General features: G+C 50.6%; 1 protein-coding gene across 3 annotated transcripts in view; it reads right to left on the bottom strand.

Annotated features, from left to right (window-relative positions):
* The window catches only part of NELL1 (neural EGFL like 1), a 572,342-nt gene that overhangs the window by 509,141 nt on the left and 41,957 nt on the right, over positions 1 to 21,244 (bottom strand). For all 3 annotated transcript variants that reach the window (XM_060177021.1, XM_060177020.1, XM_060177019.1), the window contains exon 3: positions 2,954 to 3,104. In XM_060177021.1, coding sequence (XP_060033004.1) covers positions 2,954 to 3,104 — 151 coding nt within the window. The remainder of the gene's footprint in view (positions 1 to 2,953; positions 3,105 to 21,244) is intronic.

Consider the following 21,244-nt stretch of genomic DNA (forward strand, 5'->3'; position numbering starts at 1 on the left):
GGAACGTCATCATAAGCTTTTGTGAGTTTCTTCATGACCATAACCTCGCTGTGAACTAACTAGCGATGGTAGGGACTGCAATTCTCCGAAAGGAGGCTGGGTTGGCCTATTCTGTTACTCAAGGAAGACGGGTCCTGAAATGAGTGCAGCCTAGAATGTTCCCAGTTGGGACCTTGGGCTTCGAGCTCAGAGGCTGTGCAGGCTCCAGTGCTAAATATAAATAGACATGAACCCAGGTTAGATCAATGTAGTAAACAGTTCATTGAATTTTTATATTTTCTTTCTTCCCTTTCTTTCTTTCAATGCCACCAGAGTTATCATTGGGGTTTAGTGCTGGCACTACAAATCCACCATTCCCGGCAACCATCTTTTTTTCTCTCTTCTTTCTTTCTAATTTGTATTAGAGAGAAATTGAAAGATGACGAGATAAGAGAGGAAGAGAGACAGATGCCCACATATCAGCCTCACCACTCATGAAGCAGACACCCAGTAGGTGGGGAGCGGGGGCTCAAACCCAGGCCCTTGCACTTGCTAATATGTGCACTTAACCAGGTGCAGCACCACACAGTCCCCACACTTTCTTCAAGTCTGTAGTCAACTCTCTGCCCTACTCCTGCTTCCTAGTTCTCCTCCCAACTCTGACAGTATCTTCCCAGACAATATTTCTACCCCCCCCCCCACACACACACACACACGTGTTAGCTAGCAAGCTCAAGCAAGGACTATTAACGCAGAGGCTCCTAGGAAGGGACATTTCCTAAAACAGACTCCCTAGCCTCTTCCACCCTAAGGTCCCTACTTTCACTTCTCTATTCCTACTTTGTGGTAGATTAAACACCTTGTCCTGCTTTACAGCTTACTGCCTGTCAGCAACCAAGTTGCAGATGCTGCCATGACTCCACCCTGACCTCCCTGGGCAGACGCCCTCACCAATGTGTCCTGGAGCCCCACATCTCCAGAGCCCTGCCCCACTAGGGAAAAATAGAAACAGGCTGGGGGGGTGGGTCCACCTGCCAACACCCATGTCCAATGGAGAAACAATTACAGAAGCCAGACCTACCACCCTATAAAGAATGATGGTCCATACTCCCAGAGGAGTAAATGTTAGGGGAAGTAAGTCAGAGGGCTCTGAACCCCCATTCCACCAGGACCCAAAGAGTTTGTCACCAGGAATCTGATTTTTATGCCATCACTGAAAGGGAAGCTGATCTGGAAAACACCAGAGGAAGCCTGGCAGGGGTTTCTGTTATCTAAGAGTGGGGGCGGGGGAGACGGAGAGGGAGAAAGAAGGTAACAGGTGCAGAGGGGAGCTGGAAAGGAAACGAAGGCAGGACCATAGGGAAAAAAATGAGGGGGTAGGTTGGAGGGTGGGCTGAGGTACTGCATAGTAGTTATGCAAAATGACTTTCATGCTGAGGCCCCAAAGATCCCAGGTTCAATCCCCAACACCACCATAAACCAGAGCTGAGCAGCGCTCTCGTCTTTCTCCCTGTACTTATTCCATTAAAATAAATAATGGGAAAAATAGACAGACAGAGAGGGCAGGCAGTGGTGCACCTAGTTAAGTGCTCACGTTACAGTGTGTAAGGACCCAAGTTCAAGCCCCTGGTCCCCACCTGCAGGAGGAAAGCTTCAGGAGTGGTGAAGCAGGGCTGCAGGTATCTCTCTGTCTCTCTCCCTCTCTAACTCTCCTTCCCCTCTCAATTTCTATCTCTATCCAATAATAAAATATTTTTAAAAGATAGACAGATATAGAGACAGTTACAGAATCAGCCCATATCAGTGACCTTGGGAAAAATACTACAGTTTCCAATGGAAGGGATAAGGACACAGAACTCTGGTGGGGGGAACCATATGGAATTGTAGCCCTGTTATCTTACAATTTTGTAAATCAATATTAAATCACTAATGGTAAATAAATAAATAAATAAATAAATAAAACTGGTGGCAAAAAAGAAGATACATCTTTCCCACCAATACCACCTCTCACTGCCCACCCCAAAGTCCCTGGTGCCCATACACTGTGTTCACTGACCATTTCCCCCCTACCCTGCCCCTCCGCGAGCCATGGCCGTTTCCCTGAGAAATCTTATACCTTCCCCTTTGGCCTGCAGTGTCGTGCACTTTTCTCCTGATTCAGCTTTCCTTTCTTCCCTTCCTCAAGTCTTAGAGCACATCTCTACTGTCTGTATCTTCAACACAGATTTCAATCATTACACTTACTTTGAAATCTATTTCTCTGCCTTGCCTACCAGCTTCTATGGATTTAGGGTAGAAAATACATACTACTGACCTTGAGATTCCCATTATTGAGCACGATTTCCACAAGAAAAAAAAATAATAAGGGAGTCGGGCGGTAGCGCAGCGGGTTAAGCACACGTGACACAAAGTGTAAGGACTGGCGTGAGGATCCCGGTTCGAGCCCCCGGCTCCCCACCTGCAGGGGAGTCGCTTCACAGGCGGTGAAGCAGGTCTGCAGGTGTCTGTCTTTCTCTCCCCCTCTCCATTTCTCTCTGTCCTATCCAACAACGATGACATCAATAACAACAATAAAAAACAACAAGGGCAACAAAAAGGAAAATGAATATTTTTTTTTAATTTTTAAAAAAATTAAAAATAAATAAATAAAAGTAAACATAATAAAAGCTTTTATTGAAGGTCACAGTTAAATCTAATTAATTCACTTCCTCAGTGACCCAAGTATCACAGACAGGAGGCCTGCCGAGAGCAAAGTCTATCAGGAGACCGCAGACACGTGAGGGACATTGAGCAGTGGTCCCCGGACAGAACACAAGGAAGACACTTGTCGCCGAGTGACAAGTAAACTCATGCACACGCTGAGCAGAAAAAGGCCCTGGCTAGCGGGGTGTCCTCTAGAAGCTACATGCTCCAAGCTCCACAGCATTCTGGACAGCCCATTCCTCTCAGGAGATTTCTCACACAACATTCCTACCTGTGCTCCAGTTCCCGGATGGAGAGCAGCACTCCGGAAGTCGACGGCTTCTGCTGGACCGTGGCCAGGAAGGTAAATTCACTCTTATTTCGGAACAGCTGAATTAATTTCTCACTCACGTGAGGGTCTGCGTGGATCTCTCTCCTCACATCTAGGAATCAAGAACAGCAAGGGAGACAGATAAAGTGGAAGAAAAGGAGTGAAGAGGCCAAGTGAGACCCAGAGAGAAGCTGAGCGTGAAAACTAAGAAAAGACACACCATTTAATCATGGCGCCCCCAACAGGCACAGACTGGACTTTCTCGCTTCCAATGAACTTTATCTTTGTATTATATTGGTGAGTTAGTACAGTTCCAAAATTACAAGATGGCAGGGGTACAGTTCCCCACTGTTCCCACCTCCAGAGCTCTGTGTCCCCACTCCCTCTGTTGGAAGCTACAGCAGTTCTCCCAAGGCTACAGATACACACTGACTATTATTTCTACGATTGTCTGTGTCTATTTGTATATATTTGCCCATCCAACACCAACAACCCCAAGTCCCGTCTTCTCTTCCTTTCCAAGTCACTACACCTATTACTACATCCGAACATTCCCCACCCCACCCCCATTTCTTCTTCTCTCTCCGGGTCCTGATGGAGTTGGAGTTCAGAGCCTCTCTGACCATCTTCCCTTGTCACTTCTCCCCCACTGGGAGTATGGACCAAAGATCTTTATGGGGTGAAGAGGGTGGGAGTTCTGGCTTCTGTAATTGCTTCTCCACTGGACATGGGGGTTGGCAGGTGGATCCGTCCCCCCCCAGCCTGTTTCTATCTTTCCCTTGTAGGGCAGGGCTCTGGGGAGCTGGGGTTCCAGGACACATTGGTGAGGTCATCTCAGGCTATACTTTTCACTATTTTCTTCTGGTCAGTAGTTTTCATTCCTAGACACCATCCAGCACTCCAAATAGTTTCTTTCATTCGGTGCAAAACAAAACCTAGAAATGCCATCTCTGTCACTATGCCCACTTGTCATTTTGACAAGCTCACAGTTGGCCAACCAGTGATTTTCTGACACGAACTTTGACAGGACACAGAGCGACCAGGGTTGCTGCAAGAAGGTGCAGTTGTTACGGATAAGGGGAGAGGCAGTCGGCTAACAAGGGTCCGAGACGCAGAGACGCCCAGCACCAGCAGGATCCAAACACCCCTCTGCAGGCTCTCCTCTGCTCTCTCCAGGGACCTGGGATCTCTCTCTCTCTCTCCACAGCGCATCTCAGGAAGTCTGTCCTTGCCGTGTGCCTCATCCTGACTCGGAGCCTGTGAGATTCATGAGCACTGATAATACTGTTCTTGCTCAAAGAATAAATATGTTGGTGATTCATAAGCATGCTTGTAACCGCGCAGATATGATGGGCCTAGACCTCTAGCAGATCCCTCTCTCCACCATCAATGTTCCTCTGCACCAGGAAAAACATCATCAACCCTCTTGTGGGCCTCTGCAGGACCTTGCCCTCAATGGAGAACAACAGTGGTAGGGACGGCCCCACTCTCTGAAGGGAGGCTGGGCCAGCATACTCTGATACTCAAGGAAGATGGGTCCTGAAATGAGTGCAGCCTAGAATGTTCCCAGCTGGGACCATGGACTGCGAGCTCAGACTGACAGGGACTCAGAGGTCACAGAGGCTCCTGTGCTGAATGTGAGCAGACATGGGCCGTAGGTCAGGTAGATGGGGTAAACAGTTAACGAGACTTACATGCTTTTCTTCTATTTGGGAGCCACTCTCTGCCCTGATCCAGCTTTCTAGTCCTATTCTGACACCATCTTTCCAGACAAGACAACTAGCCCACCTGCATGTCAGCTATCAGGCTCAGGCAAAGATTAGTAAAGTCATGGGCCTCTTGGAAAATACTTAAAATAGACTTCCTAGCTTCTTCCAACATGAAGACCAAATCTCATCTGATCTATTCGTACCTTTGGGTTCCTAATTATTAAACAATTCCTTCTGTTTTATATCTTTATATCCAAAATATATAAAGAACTTGCCAAACTCAACAAGGAAACAAATTACCCCATCCAAAAAAAAAAAGGGAGAGGATATGAACAGAATATTCACCAAAGAAGCGACTTGAAAGGTCCAGAAACAGGAAAAAATGCTCCAAGTTATTGATTGTCAGAGAAATGCAAATAAAGACAACAATGAGATACCACTTCACTCCTGTGAGAATGTCACATGTCAGAAAAGGTATCAGCAGCAAATGCTGGAGAGGCTGTGGGGACAAAAGAACCTCCTGCACTTCTGGGAGGTCAATGCATCCAACCCCCGTGGAGAGCAGTCTGGAGAACTCCCAGGAGGCTAGAAATGGACCTACCCTATGATCCTGCAATTCCTCTCCTGGGGATATATCCTAAGGAACCAAACACACCCATCCAAAAAGACCTGTGTACACCTAGGTTTATAGCAGCACAATTTGTAATATCCAAAACCAGGAAACAACCCAGGTGTCCAACAACAGATGAGTGGCTGAGTAAGCTGTGGTCTATATACACAATGGAATACTACTCAGCTATTAAAAAGGGTGAATTCACCTTCTTCACTTCATCTTGAATGGGGCTTGAAGGAATCATGCAAAGTGAGGTAAGTCAGAAACAAAAGGATGAATATGGGATGGTCTCATTCATAGACAGAAGTTGAAAAACAAGATCAAAAGAGAAAACACTAAAAAGAACTTGGACTGGAGTTGGTGTACTGCACCAAAGTCAAAGACTCTGGGGTGTGTGGGGGGGAGGGGTTTCAGGTCCTGGAATACGATGGCAGAGGAGGACCCAGTGGGGGTTGTATTGTTACGTGGAAATGTCATACCTGTACAAACTATTGTATTTCACTGTCGACTGTAAACCATTAATCTCCCCATAAAGAAATAAAAAAATAAAAGTTGAGTGGTCAGTCACGGGGGGAAGCAGCAGAAGTTAACAACAGAAAATGCTATGCAGGGGGCTGGGCGGCGGTGCACCTGGCTAAGTACAAATACTACCAAGTGCAAGGACCCAGGTTCAAGCCCCCGCTGCCCCGCTGCCCACCTGCAGGGGAAAAGCTTCACAAGAGAGGAAGAAGGTCTACAGGTGTCTCTCTCCCTCTATCTCCCCTCCCCTCCCAATTTATCTCTGTCCTCTCTAATAAAAATTAGAAAGAAATAAAAAGAAAAAAATGGCCTCCAGTAACAGTGGATTTGAAGTGCTGGCACAGAGCCCCAGCAAGAAAGAAAAGTAAGGGAGGGAGGGAGGAAAGAGAGAAAGGAAGGAAGGAAGGAAGGAAGGAAGGAAGGAAGGAAGGAAGCCTGTTATTCAATTTCTAGGAAAAAACTAATGTAAAGTGATACATCTCTCCCATCACTCACCACAGCTCAGCTTTACTTACACTGACGGAGAGCTGGAAACAACCCGTATCCATCAACAGCGACTGGCTAGAGAAGTGAGGGCTCCTCTAGACGATGAAAGGCTAAAAGGGCGGGGCGGGGCGGGGCGGGGCGGGCGATGGCGCACCCAGTTAAGTGCACGTTACCATGCACAAGGACACTCCCCACCTGCAGGGGGAAGGTTTCACAAGTTGTGAAAGCAGGTCTGCAAGTGTCACTCTGTATCTCTCCCTCTCCCTCTCTTGATCCCCCCTCCCCTCTCAATTCCTCTCTGTCCTAACCAATAAGAGAGAGAGAGAACAGAGGAAATGACCATTGGGAGCAGTGGATTTGTAGTGCCGGCACGGAGCCCCAGTGATAACTCTGGTAGCAATAAAAGAAAAAATAAATAAATAAAGACTACCCAGCCACAATATTAAAATTCTGCCATTGGCAACAACATGAATGGATCCTAGGTGGTAGTTGGTGAGGTAAATCAGAGAGGGAGAGATAAACACTGCATCATCTCACTCAGATGTGCTACATAAAGAATCCATGCAATATACTAAGTAAAACAAAAGTAAACTTTAAACTCTTAAGACCAAGATCATGATTACCCAAAGGCAAGGGAGAAAGGAAGTGGGAAATCGGGTAAAAGGTGTCAATAGTCCCCTGAAGACAACTGAACATGTTCAGGGGGGTTTTGTAATGTGTAGCGTCTCTAGGAAAGCAGCCAGGATGCAGGTCCCTCATACATGTGGCTGGGGAATCAGACCCAGGGGCTCACAGGCTAAGTCAATCACCTCTGGCTCAGAAAAGGACTTCTAGAGGTGACTTAATTAGTACAGCCTGTCTGTGTGTTGCCTTTTTAATGACTCGCGCCTGAAACTGGCTCTAAAGCAACGTAACTTGAATACAGATGTGAACTCACAGCAGCAGTCTAGTGGCATCCGCACCGCCTCTGTGTTTCACACACGAGGCGGCAAAGTTATGTCGCTTCCTACAGAGAACGGCAGCAGCCACTCCCACCTGTCCGGTGCCAGCTGGAATGTTCCAGTCCCGGGTTTGAAAGCCAGCACTGCCACCTAGCCTGCCTGAGGACCTGGGTCACTCAGCTCCCCCAGTCTCCAGCTCCTGGTCTAGAGCAGGGGCAGTGCGGCCACCTGGAGAGCTCAGGAAGGAGAGATGGAACCTGGATTCCGCGGCGCACTTCCCTCCTCAGGTCTCTCAGGTCCCTGTCACAGGTGATGTGGCGTGGTCCAGAATCCTGCGGGCCGCAGTCTGAGCCTCAGTGCTGGCCAATGAGTCCGCATCGCATTTCACAACCACAGTTGACTGGGTACGATGTCGCTAGTCTCACCTCAGAGATAAGGCGGGGGGAGGAAGGGATTCCCCGTGGGTGGGGTGCACACCTTCCATGAAAGAGTCCCTTGAGGGTGGGGAGGCGGTGGCACAGCAGGCTAAGCACACAACACTAAGCGCAAGGACCCACTCAAGGATGCAGGTTCCAGCCCCGCCCGCCCCCCCACCTGCCTAGAAGACGCTTCGCAGAGCAGCAGGTCTGCAGGTGTCTCTCTTTCTCTCCCCCGTCTCCCCTCCTCTCTCAATTTCTCGCTGTCCTATCCAAAAAAAAAAAAAAAATGGGAGGAAATGGTGTCCAGGAGCAGTGGATTCATAGTGCTGGCACTGAGCTCCATTGATAAGCCTGGAGGCAAAAATAAATAAATAAAAAGTCCCTGAATTTGTTTTTTTTTTGTTTGTTTTACTTTTTTTTCTTTCCTCCAGGGTTATTGCTGGGGCTTGGTGGGTGCCTGCACTACGAATCCACTACTCCTGGAGGCTATTTTTTCCCTTTTGTTGCCCTTGTTGTTCATCATTGTTGTTATTATTGCTGTCTTTGTTGGATAGGACAGAAAGAAACTGAGACAGGAGGAGTAGACAGAGTAGGAGAGAGAGACAGACACCTGCAGACCTGCTCCACTGCCTATGAAGCAAATGCCCTGCAGGTGCGGAGCCGGAGGCTCGAACCGGGATCCTTACTCTGGTCCTTGCACTTTGTGCCATGTGTGCTTAACCTGCTGTGCCACCGCCCAGCCCCCAATTTGTGGGTTTTTTAACTGCTTTTTTTTTTTGCCTCCAGGGTTACTACTGGGACTCAGTGCCTGCCTGCACTAGGAACCCACTGCTCCTGGAGGCCGTTTTCCCCATTTTGTTGCCCGTGTTGTTGTTGTTAGTATTGCCATTGCTGCTGCTGTTGGATAGGACAGAGGGAAATTGAGAGAGGAGGGAAGACAGAGAGGGGGAGAGAAAGATAAACACCTGCAGACCTGCTTCACCACCTGTGAAGCGACCCCCCCCTGCCCCCCCGCAGGTGGCGAGCCAGAGGCTCAAACCAGGATCCTTTCAGCAGTCCTCACGCTTGGTGCCATGTGCGCTTAGTCCACTGCGCTACGGCCCGGCCCCCTTTCTTTCTGTTCTTTTTTCTTTCTCTTTCTTTCTTTATTAGATAGAGATGACCAGAAATTGAGAGGAAGGGAGAGAAACAGAGAGACACCTGCAGCCCTGCTTCACCACTTGTGAAGCTTCCACCACCCAGCCCCTTAACTTTCTTTTTTCAATATTTTACTTATCATTTACTGGATAGAAACAGCGAAAAAGTCGAGAGGGAAAGGAGAGGTAGAGAGGGGGAAAGAGAGACACGTGCAGCGCTGCTTCTTCACTTATGAAACATCCCCCATGCAGGTGGGGGAAAGAGCTTGGGCCCAGGCCCGGCACACTGTGACAGGTGCATGCAAGCAGGTGTGCCTCTGCCCAACCCGATTCAGTCTCTGACACCACGTGACACCGGGGAGACAGAGACGGGAAGCTACACGGACGGACGGATGGAAAGTGCTTGGAGGGTTCTCTCCGTCACCGTCTCTTTCCTCTCTGCCCAAATGTAAAAAAAAAAAAAAAAATGGGCTGAGGTGGTCCAGAATATAACATACACACAAGGTCCTGGGTTCAATCCTGGGTGTGACATGTTAAAAAGAGGGAAGGGTAAAGGGCCAGCAAAACAGCTCACCAGGGTGGTGTGCCTGCACTGCTGTGCTCAAGACCCAGGTTTAAGCCTGGCCACCATCACACTGACTGAAGGAGCTTTAGTTCTGTAGCAACTTCCCTTCGGTCTGTCTCTGTGTCCTTCTGTCTGACCATAAAAAAAAAAAAAAAAAAAAAAAAACCCTCAGCCCCCCCAGAGCAGCAAAGCCCCAGAGAGAACCCAAAGGGAAGAAAACAAAACAAGGGCCGGGCAGCAGCGCAAAGCTACTGGGCAGCGGGCTAAGCGCAGGGGGCGCAAAGCACAAGGACCGGCGGAAGGATCCCGGTTCAAGCCCCCCGCTCCCCACCTGCAGGGGAGTCGCTTCACAAGTGGTGAAGCAGGTCTGCAGGTGTCTGTCTTTCTCTCCCCCTCTCTGTCTTCCCCTCCTCTCTCCACTTCTCTCTGTCCTATCCAACAATAAAGACAGCAATAATAACAACGATAAACAACAAGGGAAACAGAAGGGAAAAAATAGGGAAAAAAAAAAAAAAAGGAAAAAAATCCTCCAGGAGCAGTGGATTCATAGTGCAGACACCCACCGAGCCCCAGCAATAACCCTGGAGACAAAAAAAAAAAAAAAAAAGGAAGGAATAAAGGAAGGTACGAAAGTAGGAAGGTAGCTAGGTAGGTAGGTAGGTAGAGGTAGGTAGGTAGATAGGTAGGGAGGGAGGGAGGAAGGAAAGAAGGAAGGAAGGAAGGAAGGAAGGAAGGAAGGAAGGAAGGAAGGAAGGAAGGAAGGGGAAAACAAAACAAAAATGTATTAAAATAATAGATATTACTTGCCAAAGACTCCACACCTCCTGCAAGGAGCAAAAGAAGTGGCTTTTGACTCCACAACTTTGCAGCTGTGTCTGTCTATCTCTGCATGGTCTCCCCAACCCCCGAGTGAGACAGACACTTCACCAGTGTCCCGCCTCCCCTACCTAAGAGGCACCCCTCACCCCAACCCAAAGCTTCAATGCTCAGTCTGCCTACAGTTAGTGAGCTCCCTTCTACGCACAGTCCTAACTCCTAGGCCTAAGAGACCTCTGAGGGGCTGCCCTGGCCTTGGCCCTGCCACAGCTACTCAGATCCAGCCATCCACAGTGTGGCATCCTGTTGAGCCAGCAGGCTCTCCGATGCATGACTGTCCACTATAACTCACTGTGCAGGCTGCTTCCAATGCTGTTTCTCAAGAATAAAAATCTGCCACCGCGGCAATGCATGGTGATTCTGATATGCAAGCCTCCTACAGAGATGATGTCTCCTTCTAATTACTGTTTGACTTTAATGGGTTTTCATTAAAGCAGAGGGTAGAGCGATTTCTGGGGTGAACTGCTAATGTTTTCGGGGTAGGCTCCTGCAGCTCCGTGGGCAGGAGGGCAGTTATGGCAGAGAGGGAGAAAGCAGCTTTCTGGATAAGCCCGTCTTCAGCCTGACAGGAGGTGGTGCTGGGGCTGGGCGGGGGCTCACCTGCCTAAGCACACACAGTATGAAATGCAAAGTCCTGTACAAGGGTCCGGGTTCAAGCCTCCGGCTCCCCCCTTGTGGGGGGCACTTCACAAGCGGTGGAGCAGGTCTGCAGGTGTCTCTCTTTCTCTCTCCTCTATCTCCCGCCATCTCTCTTGATTTCTCTCTGTCCTATCCAATAAAATGGGGGAAAAGGCCGCCAGGAGCAGTGGATTGGCAGTGCTGGCACAGAGCCCAAGTGATAACCCTAAAGGCAAAAAAGAAAGGGAGGGAGGGAGGGAGGGAGGGGAAAGAAAACAGCGGTCCCCCCCCCTTCAACTGGAAGCCCCTCCCAGTAACATGCAAACAGCTCCAGGCTTGCATCTGCCTCAGGACATCTTAATCAAGTGACTTCTCTATCAGGAATCCGGGCCCTCTCCACCCTGCCCCCCCCACACACACACACACACACTCTAGACTAGAACAGCGACCTTGAAGTCCACAGTCCACGGTCCACAGCGTTAGATGGAGAAGCACATGAAAATCCTGCCGATCCAAGTGTTGCACCCCACACAGCAAGTCATTCAGTGAGCTTAGGGGATTGATGTCTGCTCTCCACTCCCTGGGAAAGTCGGTCCGACTTCCAACACAGGCTGTGGCGGCCAAAATCAGAATGTGAGCAAAGTGTGAGGCTCCATGAGAGACTGTGGTGACCTCAGCAATATTTCAGCTGGGCTGGGGCAGGAGTCCAAGAAAACCCGGTGAGCACTGGGCCCCCTGTCTGTCGTAATGCTTCCACACTGGGGCTCCCTGCCTGTCGTAATGCTTCCACACTGGGGCTCCCTGCCTGTCGTAATGCTTCCACACTGGGGCCCCCTGTCTGTCGTAATGCTTCCACACTGGGGCTCCCAGCCTGTCGTAATGCTTCCACACTGGGGCTCCCTGTCTGTCGTAATGCTTCCACACTGGGGGCTCCCAGCCTGTCGTAATGCTTCCACACTGGGGCTCCCTGCCTGTTGTAATGCTTCCACACTGGGGGCCCCTGTCTGTCGTAATGCTTCCACACTGGGGCTCCCTGCCTGTTGTAATGCTTCCACACTGGGGCCACCTGTCAGTCGTAATGCTTCCATACTGGGCCCCCTGTCAGTCGTATTGCTTCCACACTGGGGCCCCTGTCTGTTGTAATGCTTCCACACTGGGGCTCCCTGTCTGTTGTAATGCTTCCACACTGGGCCCCCTGTCTGTCGTAATGCTTCCACACTGGGGCCCCTGTCTGTTGTAATGCTTCCACACTGGGGCTCCCTGTCTGTCGTAATGCTTCCACACTGGGCCCCCTGTCTGTCGTAATGCTTCCACACTGGGGCCCCCTGTCTGTCGTAATGCTTCCACACTGGGGCTCCCTGTCTGTCGTAATGCTTCCACACTGGGGCCCCTGTCTGTTGTAATGCTTCCACACTGGGGCTCCCTGTCTGTCGTAATGCTTCCACACTGGGCCCCCTGTCTGTCGTAATGCTTCCACACTGGGGCTCCCTGTCTGTCGTAATGCTTCCACACTGGGCCCCCTGTCTGTCGTAATGCTTCCACACTGGGGCCCCCTGTCTGTCGTAATGCTTCCACACTGGGGCCCCTGTCTGTTGTAATGCTTCCACACTGGGGCCCCCTGTCTGTCGTAATGCTTCCACACTGGGGCTCCCTGCCTGTCGTAATGCTTCCACACTGGGGCTCCCTGCCTGTCGTAATGCTTCCACACTGGGGCCCCCTGTCTGTCGTAATGCTTCCACACTGGGGCTCCCAGCCTGTCGTAATGCTTCCACACTGGGGCTCCCTGTCTGTCGTAATGCTTCCACACTGGGGGCTCCCAGCCTGTCGTAATGCTTCCACACTGGGGCTCCCTGCCTGTTGTAATGCTTCCACACTGGGGGCCCCTGTCTGTCGTAATGCTTCCACACTGGGGCTCCCTGCCTGTTGTAATGCTTCCACACTGGGGCCACCTGTCAGTCGTAATGCTTCCATACTGGGCCCCCTGTCAGTCGTATTGCTTCCACACTGGGCCCCCTGTCTGTCGTAATGCTTCCACACTGGGCCCCCTGTCTGTCGTAATGCTTCCACACTGGGGCCCCTGTCTGTTGTAATGCTTCCACACTGGGGCTCCCTGTCTGTCGTAATGCTTCCACACTGGGCCCCCTGTCTGTCGTAATGCTTCCACACTGGGGCCCCCTGTCTGTCGTAATGCTTCCACACTGGGGCTCCCTGTCTGTCGTAATGCTTCCACACTGGGGCCCCTGTCTGTTGTAATGCTTCCACACTGGGGCTCCCTGTCTGTCGTAATGCTTCCACACTGGGCCCCCTGTCTGTCGTAATGCTTCCACACTGGGGCTCCCTGTCTGTCGTAATGCTTCCACACTGGGCCCCCTGTCTGTCGTAATGCTTCCACACTGGGGCCCCCTGTCTGTCGTAATGCTTCCACACTGGGGCCCCTGTCTGTTGTAATGCTTCCACACTGGGGCCCCCTGTCTGTCGTAATGCTTCCACACTGGGCCCCCTGTCTGTCGTAATGCTTCCACACTGGGGCCCCCTGTCTGTCGTAATGCTTCCACACTGGGGCTCCCTGTCTGTCGTAATGCTTCCACACTGGGGCCCCTGTCTGTTGTAATGCTTCCACACTGGGGCTCCCTGTCTGTCGTAATGCTTCCACACTGGGCCCCCTGTCTGTCGTAATGCTTCCACACTGGGGCTCCCTGTCTGTCGTAATGCTTCCACACTGGGCCCCCTGTCTGTCGTAATGCTTCCACACTGGGGCCCCCTGTCTGTCGTAATGCTTCCACACTGGGGCCCCTGTCTGTTGTAATGCTTCCACACTGGGGCCCCCTGTCTGTCGTAATGCTTCCACACTGGGCCCCCTGTCTGTCGTAATGCTTCCACACTGGGGCCCCCTGTCTGTCGTAATGCTTCCACACTGGGCCCCCTGTCTGTTGTAATGCTTCCACACTGGGGCCCCCTGTCTGTCGTAATGCTTCCACACTGGGGCCCCTGTCTGTTGTAATGCTTCCACACTGGGGCTCCCTGTCTGTCGTAATGCTTCCACACTGGGGCCCCTGTCTGTTGTAATGCTTCCACACTGGGGCTCCCTGTCTGTCGTAATGCTTCCACACTGGGGCCCCTGTCTGTTGTAATGCTTCCACACTGGGGCTCCCTGCCTGTCGTAATGCTTCCACACTAGCTCCCAAGTTTCCAGACATGCTGAACATCAGCTCTTAGATCCCACGCCGTCATCAAACGCCACGGCTCCCTAGCCACTTAGCCCCAGAGTCACTGCAGGGTGGGTCTCACTCGCATGTAACAGGATGCCTGTGCTTCTGGGTTCTGAGGACAGTATGGTTACTGGCCGGAGGAGGGGCAGGACAGCAAGTCCTTAGACGGCACTGCTCTCTGGGGCTTCTCTCTGTCCACTCCAGTTGATACTGGATCTATTGAGCTCAACCTAATCAACGCAACCGGTACCACACTTTAGACAGTGTCCAGAGACGCCAGGCCTGGGACGTCAACCTTCCAGCTTCATGACTCTGGTGAGACCATTCCTAGCTCGAGTGTAGGACTGCTCAATTCCATTTCCAGTGGTGCTCTCCTAACAAAGCCACAGAAGCTAGATACAGACCAGGGCCCATGAGACAGGGCAGATGTGCTCATGTGTTCATAAGTCAGGGGAAAATATACATACACCTTAAAGCAAAACTGCTCGACAGTTTGCAGTGAGTCAATAAATGCAGCAAGCAAGTAGAAAGACCTAGAAAAGACACTTTTTATATTAAGCACCATAAAGTACCTAATCAAATAGTTTATTTTTATTGTATTTTTTAAAAATCTAAGATTAGGGAGTCGGGCGGTAGCACAGTGGGTTAAGCGCATGTGGTGCGAAGTGCAAGGACTGGTGGTAAGGATCCCGGTTCGAGCCCCCGGCTCCCCACCTGCATGGGGAATTGCTTCACAGACGGTGAAAACAGGTCTGCAGGTGTCTTTCTCTCCCCCTTTCTGTCTTCCCCTCCTCTCTCCGTTTCTCTCTGTCCTATCCAACAACGAACAACATCAACAATGGCAATAATAATAACCACAACGAGGCTACAACAACAAGGGCAACAAAAGGGGGAAAAAATGGCCTCCAACAGCGTGGATTCATGGTGCAGGCACCGAGCCCAGCAATAACCCTGGAGGAAAAAAAAAAGAAAAAGGAGGCAAGAGAAGCCAGGTGGTGGCGAACCTGGTTTAGCGCACACATTACAGTGCTCAAGGACCCAAGTTCAAGCCCCTGGTCCCCACCGCAGGGGGAAAGCTTCACAAGTGGCAAAGAAGGGCTGCAGGAGTCTCTCTGTCTCTCTCCCACCCCATCACCACCTTCCCTCTCAATTTCTGGCTGTGTCTATCCAATAATTAAATATTTTTTTAAAAACTTTAAAAAAAGAAAAAGGGGGCAGGGGTGGAGAGGGGAGTCTGCTGGGGCTGGTGGGTGGGAAAACAAGGTGATATCCCAGGACCTGCTAGTCATCTGCCCCTCAGGGAAGAGTGAGTCACCTTATGCTCCGGGCCCTGAACACAGCTCCACGGAGTGTGCACATCTGTCCAGAAAGGGAGCCACAGGTGTGATTCCTGCAGACTTGCAAGAAAATGGGCTTCCCAGGATTGTTTTGAAAAGGGACCTCTCATTAACCTTGCAACCTGTCGTTCGGAGCCACTCCGCCTTCCAAGCACTGGGCTCTGCTGGCTTTCCTCAGACTCTGCCTTGAGGTTCCTCCCGCCCTCCTCTGCGTGTCCTGGAGCATGCCTGCCCAGAACCAGCCCCCTGCTCCAGGCCGTCCCCACCCCATCCTCAACCCTCTGGACTGTATCACTGCAGCCACCACCAAACACCAAGCTTTCTCCTTCCACCCGTGGCCTTTTGTTCTGCTCTTGCCCCCAGCATCATCTCTGGAGCTGAAAGACAGAAGGAGAGGGGGCTGGGCAGTAGCACAGTGATTTAAGCGCACATGGCGCAAAGCACAAGGACCAGCTCAAGCCCTCAGCTCCCCACCTGCTGCAGGGGAGTCACTTCACAGGCGGTGAAGCAGGTCTGCAGGTGTCTGTCTTTCTCTCCCCCTCTGTCCTCCCCTCCTCCCTCCATTTCTCTTTCTGCTATCCAACAATAAACAAAAAGGGCAACAAAAGGGAAAAAATGGCCTCCAAGAGCAATGGATCCATGAGCCCCAGTGATAACCCTGGAGGCAAAAAAATAATAATAAGGAGACACAGAAAAGAAGGGGTACCACAGCACCAGCCCATCAGTTACAAGCTTCGCCGACCGGGGGGAGGGGGGCTCAGACGCAGGTCTCACTCGTGGCCCAGCGCACTTTCTACCGGGTGGGTTGTCTCTCCACTCCTCATTTGCTTCTGTCTTTCTTCTCATCACCTGCCCTCACTTCAAACCCTTACTCTAAATCCTCAAATAGCTGGTTGTATTAGTTTCCAACTCTCATTAAAACAAATTACAGGGAGTCCGGCGGTAGTGCAACGGGTTAAGTGGACGTGGTGCAAAGCATAAGGACCTACGTAAGGATCCCGGTTCGAGTCCCCGGCTCCCCACCTGCAGGGAGAGTCGCTTCACAAGTGATGAAGCAGGTCTGCAGGTGTCTGTCTTTCTCTCCCCCTCTGTCTTCCCCTCCTCTCTTCATTTCTCTGTCCTATCCAACAACGACATCAATAATAACTACAACAATAAAACAAGGACAACAAAAGGGAATAAATAAATAAATATTAAAAAATTTAAAAAACAACAAAAACAAATTACAGGGGAAAAAATTACAGAAAATTCAGTGACTTAAAACAGCAAGTAAATGGTGCCTATTTATTACCTGACAGTTCCTGGGGTCCAGCAGCCTGATCCAGGTTTCTCTGGTTCTGGTTGGTTGGTTGGTTGGTTTGCTTTGGGGGGGGGCAGTCCTATTTCCCTGCCTTTCCACCATTCGTTGGTCCAGAGCCCCTTTCTCAGCCTTCCGGTGGGGGTGGGCGCGCTGATCTCGCACTACTGCCCTCTCCCCCTGAACTCCCTGTTTTCTGTCTGTAATGAAGGTGGTGATTACCTCGGCCCACCTGGGCCGTCCACGGGCCTCTCCCCACCTGGGGGCGCACACTGTCCACAGCAATTAAACAAGACCCTGGGCTCGTTGGGCCCGAGTGTCCCAGCCCAACTTGGACTGCAGCTGGAGCTAATAAAAACCAAATATTTACAGAGGGCAGGTGGGGTTTACAGTCAATAACATTTATACACTGTCCCCATATTTAGGAGCTGCTCTTCTCCCTGATCCAGCTTTCTAGCCCTTGTTCCAGCCATGACACCATCTCCCCAAACAATAACCTGGGTCCACCTGCATATTAGCTATCTGGCTCAGGCAAAAACTAGTAAAGTCATGGGTCCCTTAGAATATACCTAAAATAAAAAAAAAGAATATACCTAAAATAGACCTACTAGCTTTTTCCAAAACGGTGACCCCAAATCTTCATTTACAATATTCCAGCCTTTAGGTTCATGATTAGTCAACAGTGGATTCATAGCGCCAGCAGCAAAACCCAAGAAAAAAAAATAAAAAGATCAAGCTTTTCCTTTGGAGCTCACCATCTCTCAGCCTCCTCTCACCACCCCCTAAACAAGCCCCCAAACCCTGTGCACCTGCTGTCCGAGCCTAAGAGTCACTGTACCGTGTGTTTCAAGAATATGGGCTCTGGAGCAAAATGGCCTGGATTAACTTCTCTGCGAGAACACTTACTAGACCGACAGCCTCACTGTGTCTCTGGTTTTCCTTCTATAAAATGGGCTCATGAATTCCATCCCCCTTGTGGGACTACTACCAAGATTAAATGTTGAACTTAGAGAATTCAGAGTAGGCCATGTTGCAAATGCTACTAGAATTTCATCCTGATTTCCCTGGGTAGACAACCTCTCCAATGTGTCCTAGAACCCCACCTCCCCAGAACCCTACCCCACTATGGAAAATATACAAACAGGCTGGGGGTATGGGTCCAACTGCCAACACCCATGTACAACAGAGAAGCAATTACAGAAGCCAGAACTCCCACCTACTCCATCAGGACCCGGAGAGAGAAGAGGGAAAAAGGAAGGACATTTGGAAGTAGCAATAGGTGTATATGTGACTTAGAAAGGAAGAGAAGCAGAACCACAGGGGGAAAAACGGGCACATAAATATAAATATAGACAGATAGTTATAGAATAGCCCACATCAGTGGCCTTGAGAGAACCACTGGGGACACAGAACTCTGGTGGTGTGAACAGAGTGGAATTGTACCGTGTCTCATAATTTTGTAAATTAGTAATAAATCACTAACTAAAAAAATAATAGAAGAAGAGGGGAGATGTGAGAGAGAGAGACAGAGAGACAGAGAGAGAGAGATGAGAATAGTACCCTGCACACAGAGCGTCCATCCTCAGTCCTGTAAGAAGCCAGCAGCTATACTGTCTTGCATGCCTGGTCCCTTCAGCCAGGTCTCAGCACAAGTCCACCTGTGCAGGAAAGCCTTCCCACAGCCCTCCCTCCTGTCAAGCCTCCCTGCCAGCCTCTCTCCTCCTTCACAGGCCCACCTGTGTGCTGTGACTGTGCACCTCTCCTGAAACGGAGGCTTCATGGACACGGAGTCTGCCTTTCCTCAGCCATAGCTCTGAAGCCCAGGGCTGTATCCATCATCTGGGTGCACAGTACACAATGGCCGAATACACGGGTGGGTGAATATGATATATTTCTGGTTCTCTTTTCCCTGTACCTGGACCAAGGGGATGGACAGGACACCTGTCAGACCCTTGTCCAATCAGGGTCCAGCATAGTGACTGCCACACAGAGCACAGATGATCAGAGTACTTCAGAGATAAGGGCTCGCCTACCCCATCTGGGAAAGATAGACACAGGCTGGGGTTATGGATCCACCTGCCAACGCCCATGTCTGAAGGAGAAGCAATTACAGGAGCCAGAACTCCTACCTTCGGCTCCCTATAATGATCCTGGGTCCACACTCCCAGAGGGGGAGAAGTGACAGGGGGAAGATGACCAGTAAATGTGACCTGGAGGGGTGGGGCGTGCTGCCCGCGGTGGCCAGCTGGCGCCTTCCTGTGCAAGGTGCGCCTGTCCCGTTGCCACCTAGCCGACCCTCTCGGCCAGAAGTGGTCGTCCCTCCCCAGGGCACACCTGAACTCCTTTTAATACTGCCGGCTCTCTAAACGTCCCGGCCACACACAGACCCCCTCCTTCAGCTCCCTGGCTCCTCCCCAGCCTGCCCACTGTGCCTCTCAGCAGATGTGGGGTGCCGCTCTCAAAGAGCCCTGAGGTGTGGCCCTTCACCCCTTTGTGCGTCTGGGGAGAGGCTGTGCGCACAAGGACAACGTGGGCTGACAGGTAAGACCTGTGGCAGCAGAGGACTGGCGCCAAGAGAGCAGCCCTTGTGCTTGCTTTCTCTCAGTGAGGCTTGTATAGCTTTTTCTGTTTTTGCTTTTTTTTTTAACATTTATTTCTTCCCTTTGGTTGCCTTTGTTGTTTCACTTTTTTTAATCGTAGTTATTGTTGTTACAGATGTCACTATTGTTGAATAGGACATAGAGAAATGGAGAGAGGAGGGAAGATAGAGAGGGGGAGAGAAAGACAGACACCTGCAGACCTGCTTCACCGCCTGGGAAGCGACTCCCCTGCAGGTGGGGAGCCGGGGGCTCGAACTGGGATCCTTTCGCCGGTCCTTGTGCTTTGCGCCACCTGCGCTTAACCTGCTGCGCTACCGCCCAAGTCCCAGCTTTTTTTTTTTAAGTATGCCAGCATACTGAAATTCACATTGTAAACCAACAGTTCCGTCCTGGAACTCTGTTTCTGTCTTGAAACAATTACGGGGGTAAGTATACCACTACTTCCTCTGCCTCCTTTTTTTTTTCCTTGCCTCCAGGGTTATCCCTGGGGCTCAAAGCTGGCACTATGAATCCACTGCTCCATTTTATTGGCTAGGATGGACAGAGACTGGGGGGGGGGGGGGAGAGACAGACACTGCATCCTGCTTCACTGCTCGGGAAGTGACCACCCTGCGCGTGGGGAGGGGAGTCTGCGCTCGGGTCCTGTGCTTTGTACTATGTGTGTTTAACCCGTTATACCACTGGTCAGTAGACTTTTTTTTTTTTTAACCAGAGCACTGCTCAGCTCTGGCTTGTGGTGGTGTGGAGGACTGAACCTGGGACTTTGGAGCCTCAGACATGAGAGACTCTTTGCATAACTATTATGCTACCTAACACCCCCCCCTTGTACTTCTTTTAAGTGTGGGGCTTTCACTTAAAAGTCTCCCCATACCAGGCAATCCAGACCCCATGTTCTATTTGAAAAGATACAAGTTAAAAAAAAGAAAAGAAAAGAAAAGAAAAGAAAAGAAAAGAAAAGAAAAGAGAAAAGCTGCAGAGCAAGAATGTGGCCACGGTAAGCGAGCGGAGGCGTCCGTCAGCCTTGCTGTGCTGTGTAGGCCCGGCCACGTGCTCCGATGGCCGGGCTCCCGCTCCCTCAGCGCACAGCCGACAGGTGGGTCCCGGGGAACCCAGCCTCCCCCCGCCCTGCAGAAACACACGCCACACACTCGGCCGTTCCCTGCAACTGTTCCAAATGAGTTACGGCAGAGCTTTTTAAGACTTCTTCAGAAGTGTCACGATAATATTTTATCTTTTTTTATGTCGTGATTATGAGTTGGCGCTTTGCTTTTATTTCATCCGACACACCACAACTCATGAATAAAATATGACGAGTTTGACAGCAGCCCCGGGAGAGGGCTCATCCATCACCGCAGACGTGCCCGGTGTGCAAAGAGCTTTGTGTTTCACAGCCTTTGTTTCTGGGACTAGGCTCTTAGTGCCAAGAAGGACCCTGCGACCCTCCCAGCTCCAAGCCTCCCTCCCACCACCCCACCTGCCTTCAGCACAACCCCTGAAACCATGTTCACTTTGTCTTTCCACGAGGACATGTCTAAACAATTAGGGAACAGTCAAAAGGGACAGAGAGGATTGTACTCACTAGGGAGCTACCTTGAAATACGTATCGATTCACTACAGAGACATAAGCAGAAGCACAAACTAATATACACTCCCACCCTGGCTGTTTCAGACCCTCGCCCCAGACCTTGCGAGTACTGAGAACCTTGATGCTGACACTCGCTGAGGGAGGCGTTTCTCTCGGCTCTCACCACTTGTACCGCCGGCTCGGGACCAGGGGCCTCAAGCGGGCTCAAGAAGTGCCAAGAAGGGTGCTTTGGTTTTGTTTTTCTGGTTTGTAGAAACCCTGTCTTTTGTCTTTTTTTATTAGTGATTTAATAATGATTAACAAAATTGTAAGATAGCAGGGGTACAATTCCACACAATCCCC

This window comes from Erinaceus europaeus, chromosome 17 (genome assembly GCF_950295315.1).
Source record: "Erinaceus europaeus chromosome 17, mEriEur2.1, whole genome shotgun sequence".
NCBI lineage: Eukaryota > Metazoa > Chordata > Mammalia > Eulipotyphla > Erinaceidae > Erinaceus > Erinaceus europaeus.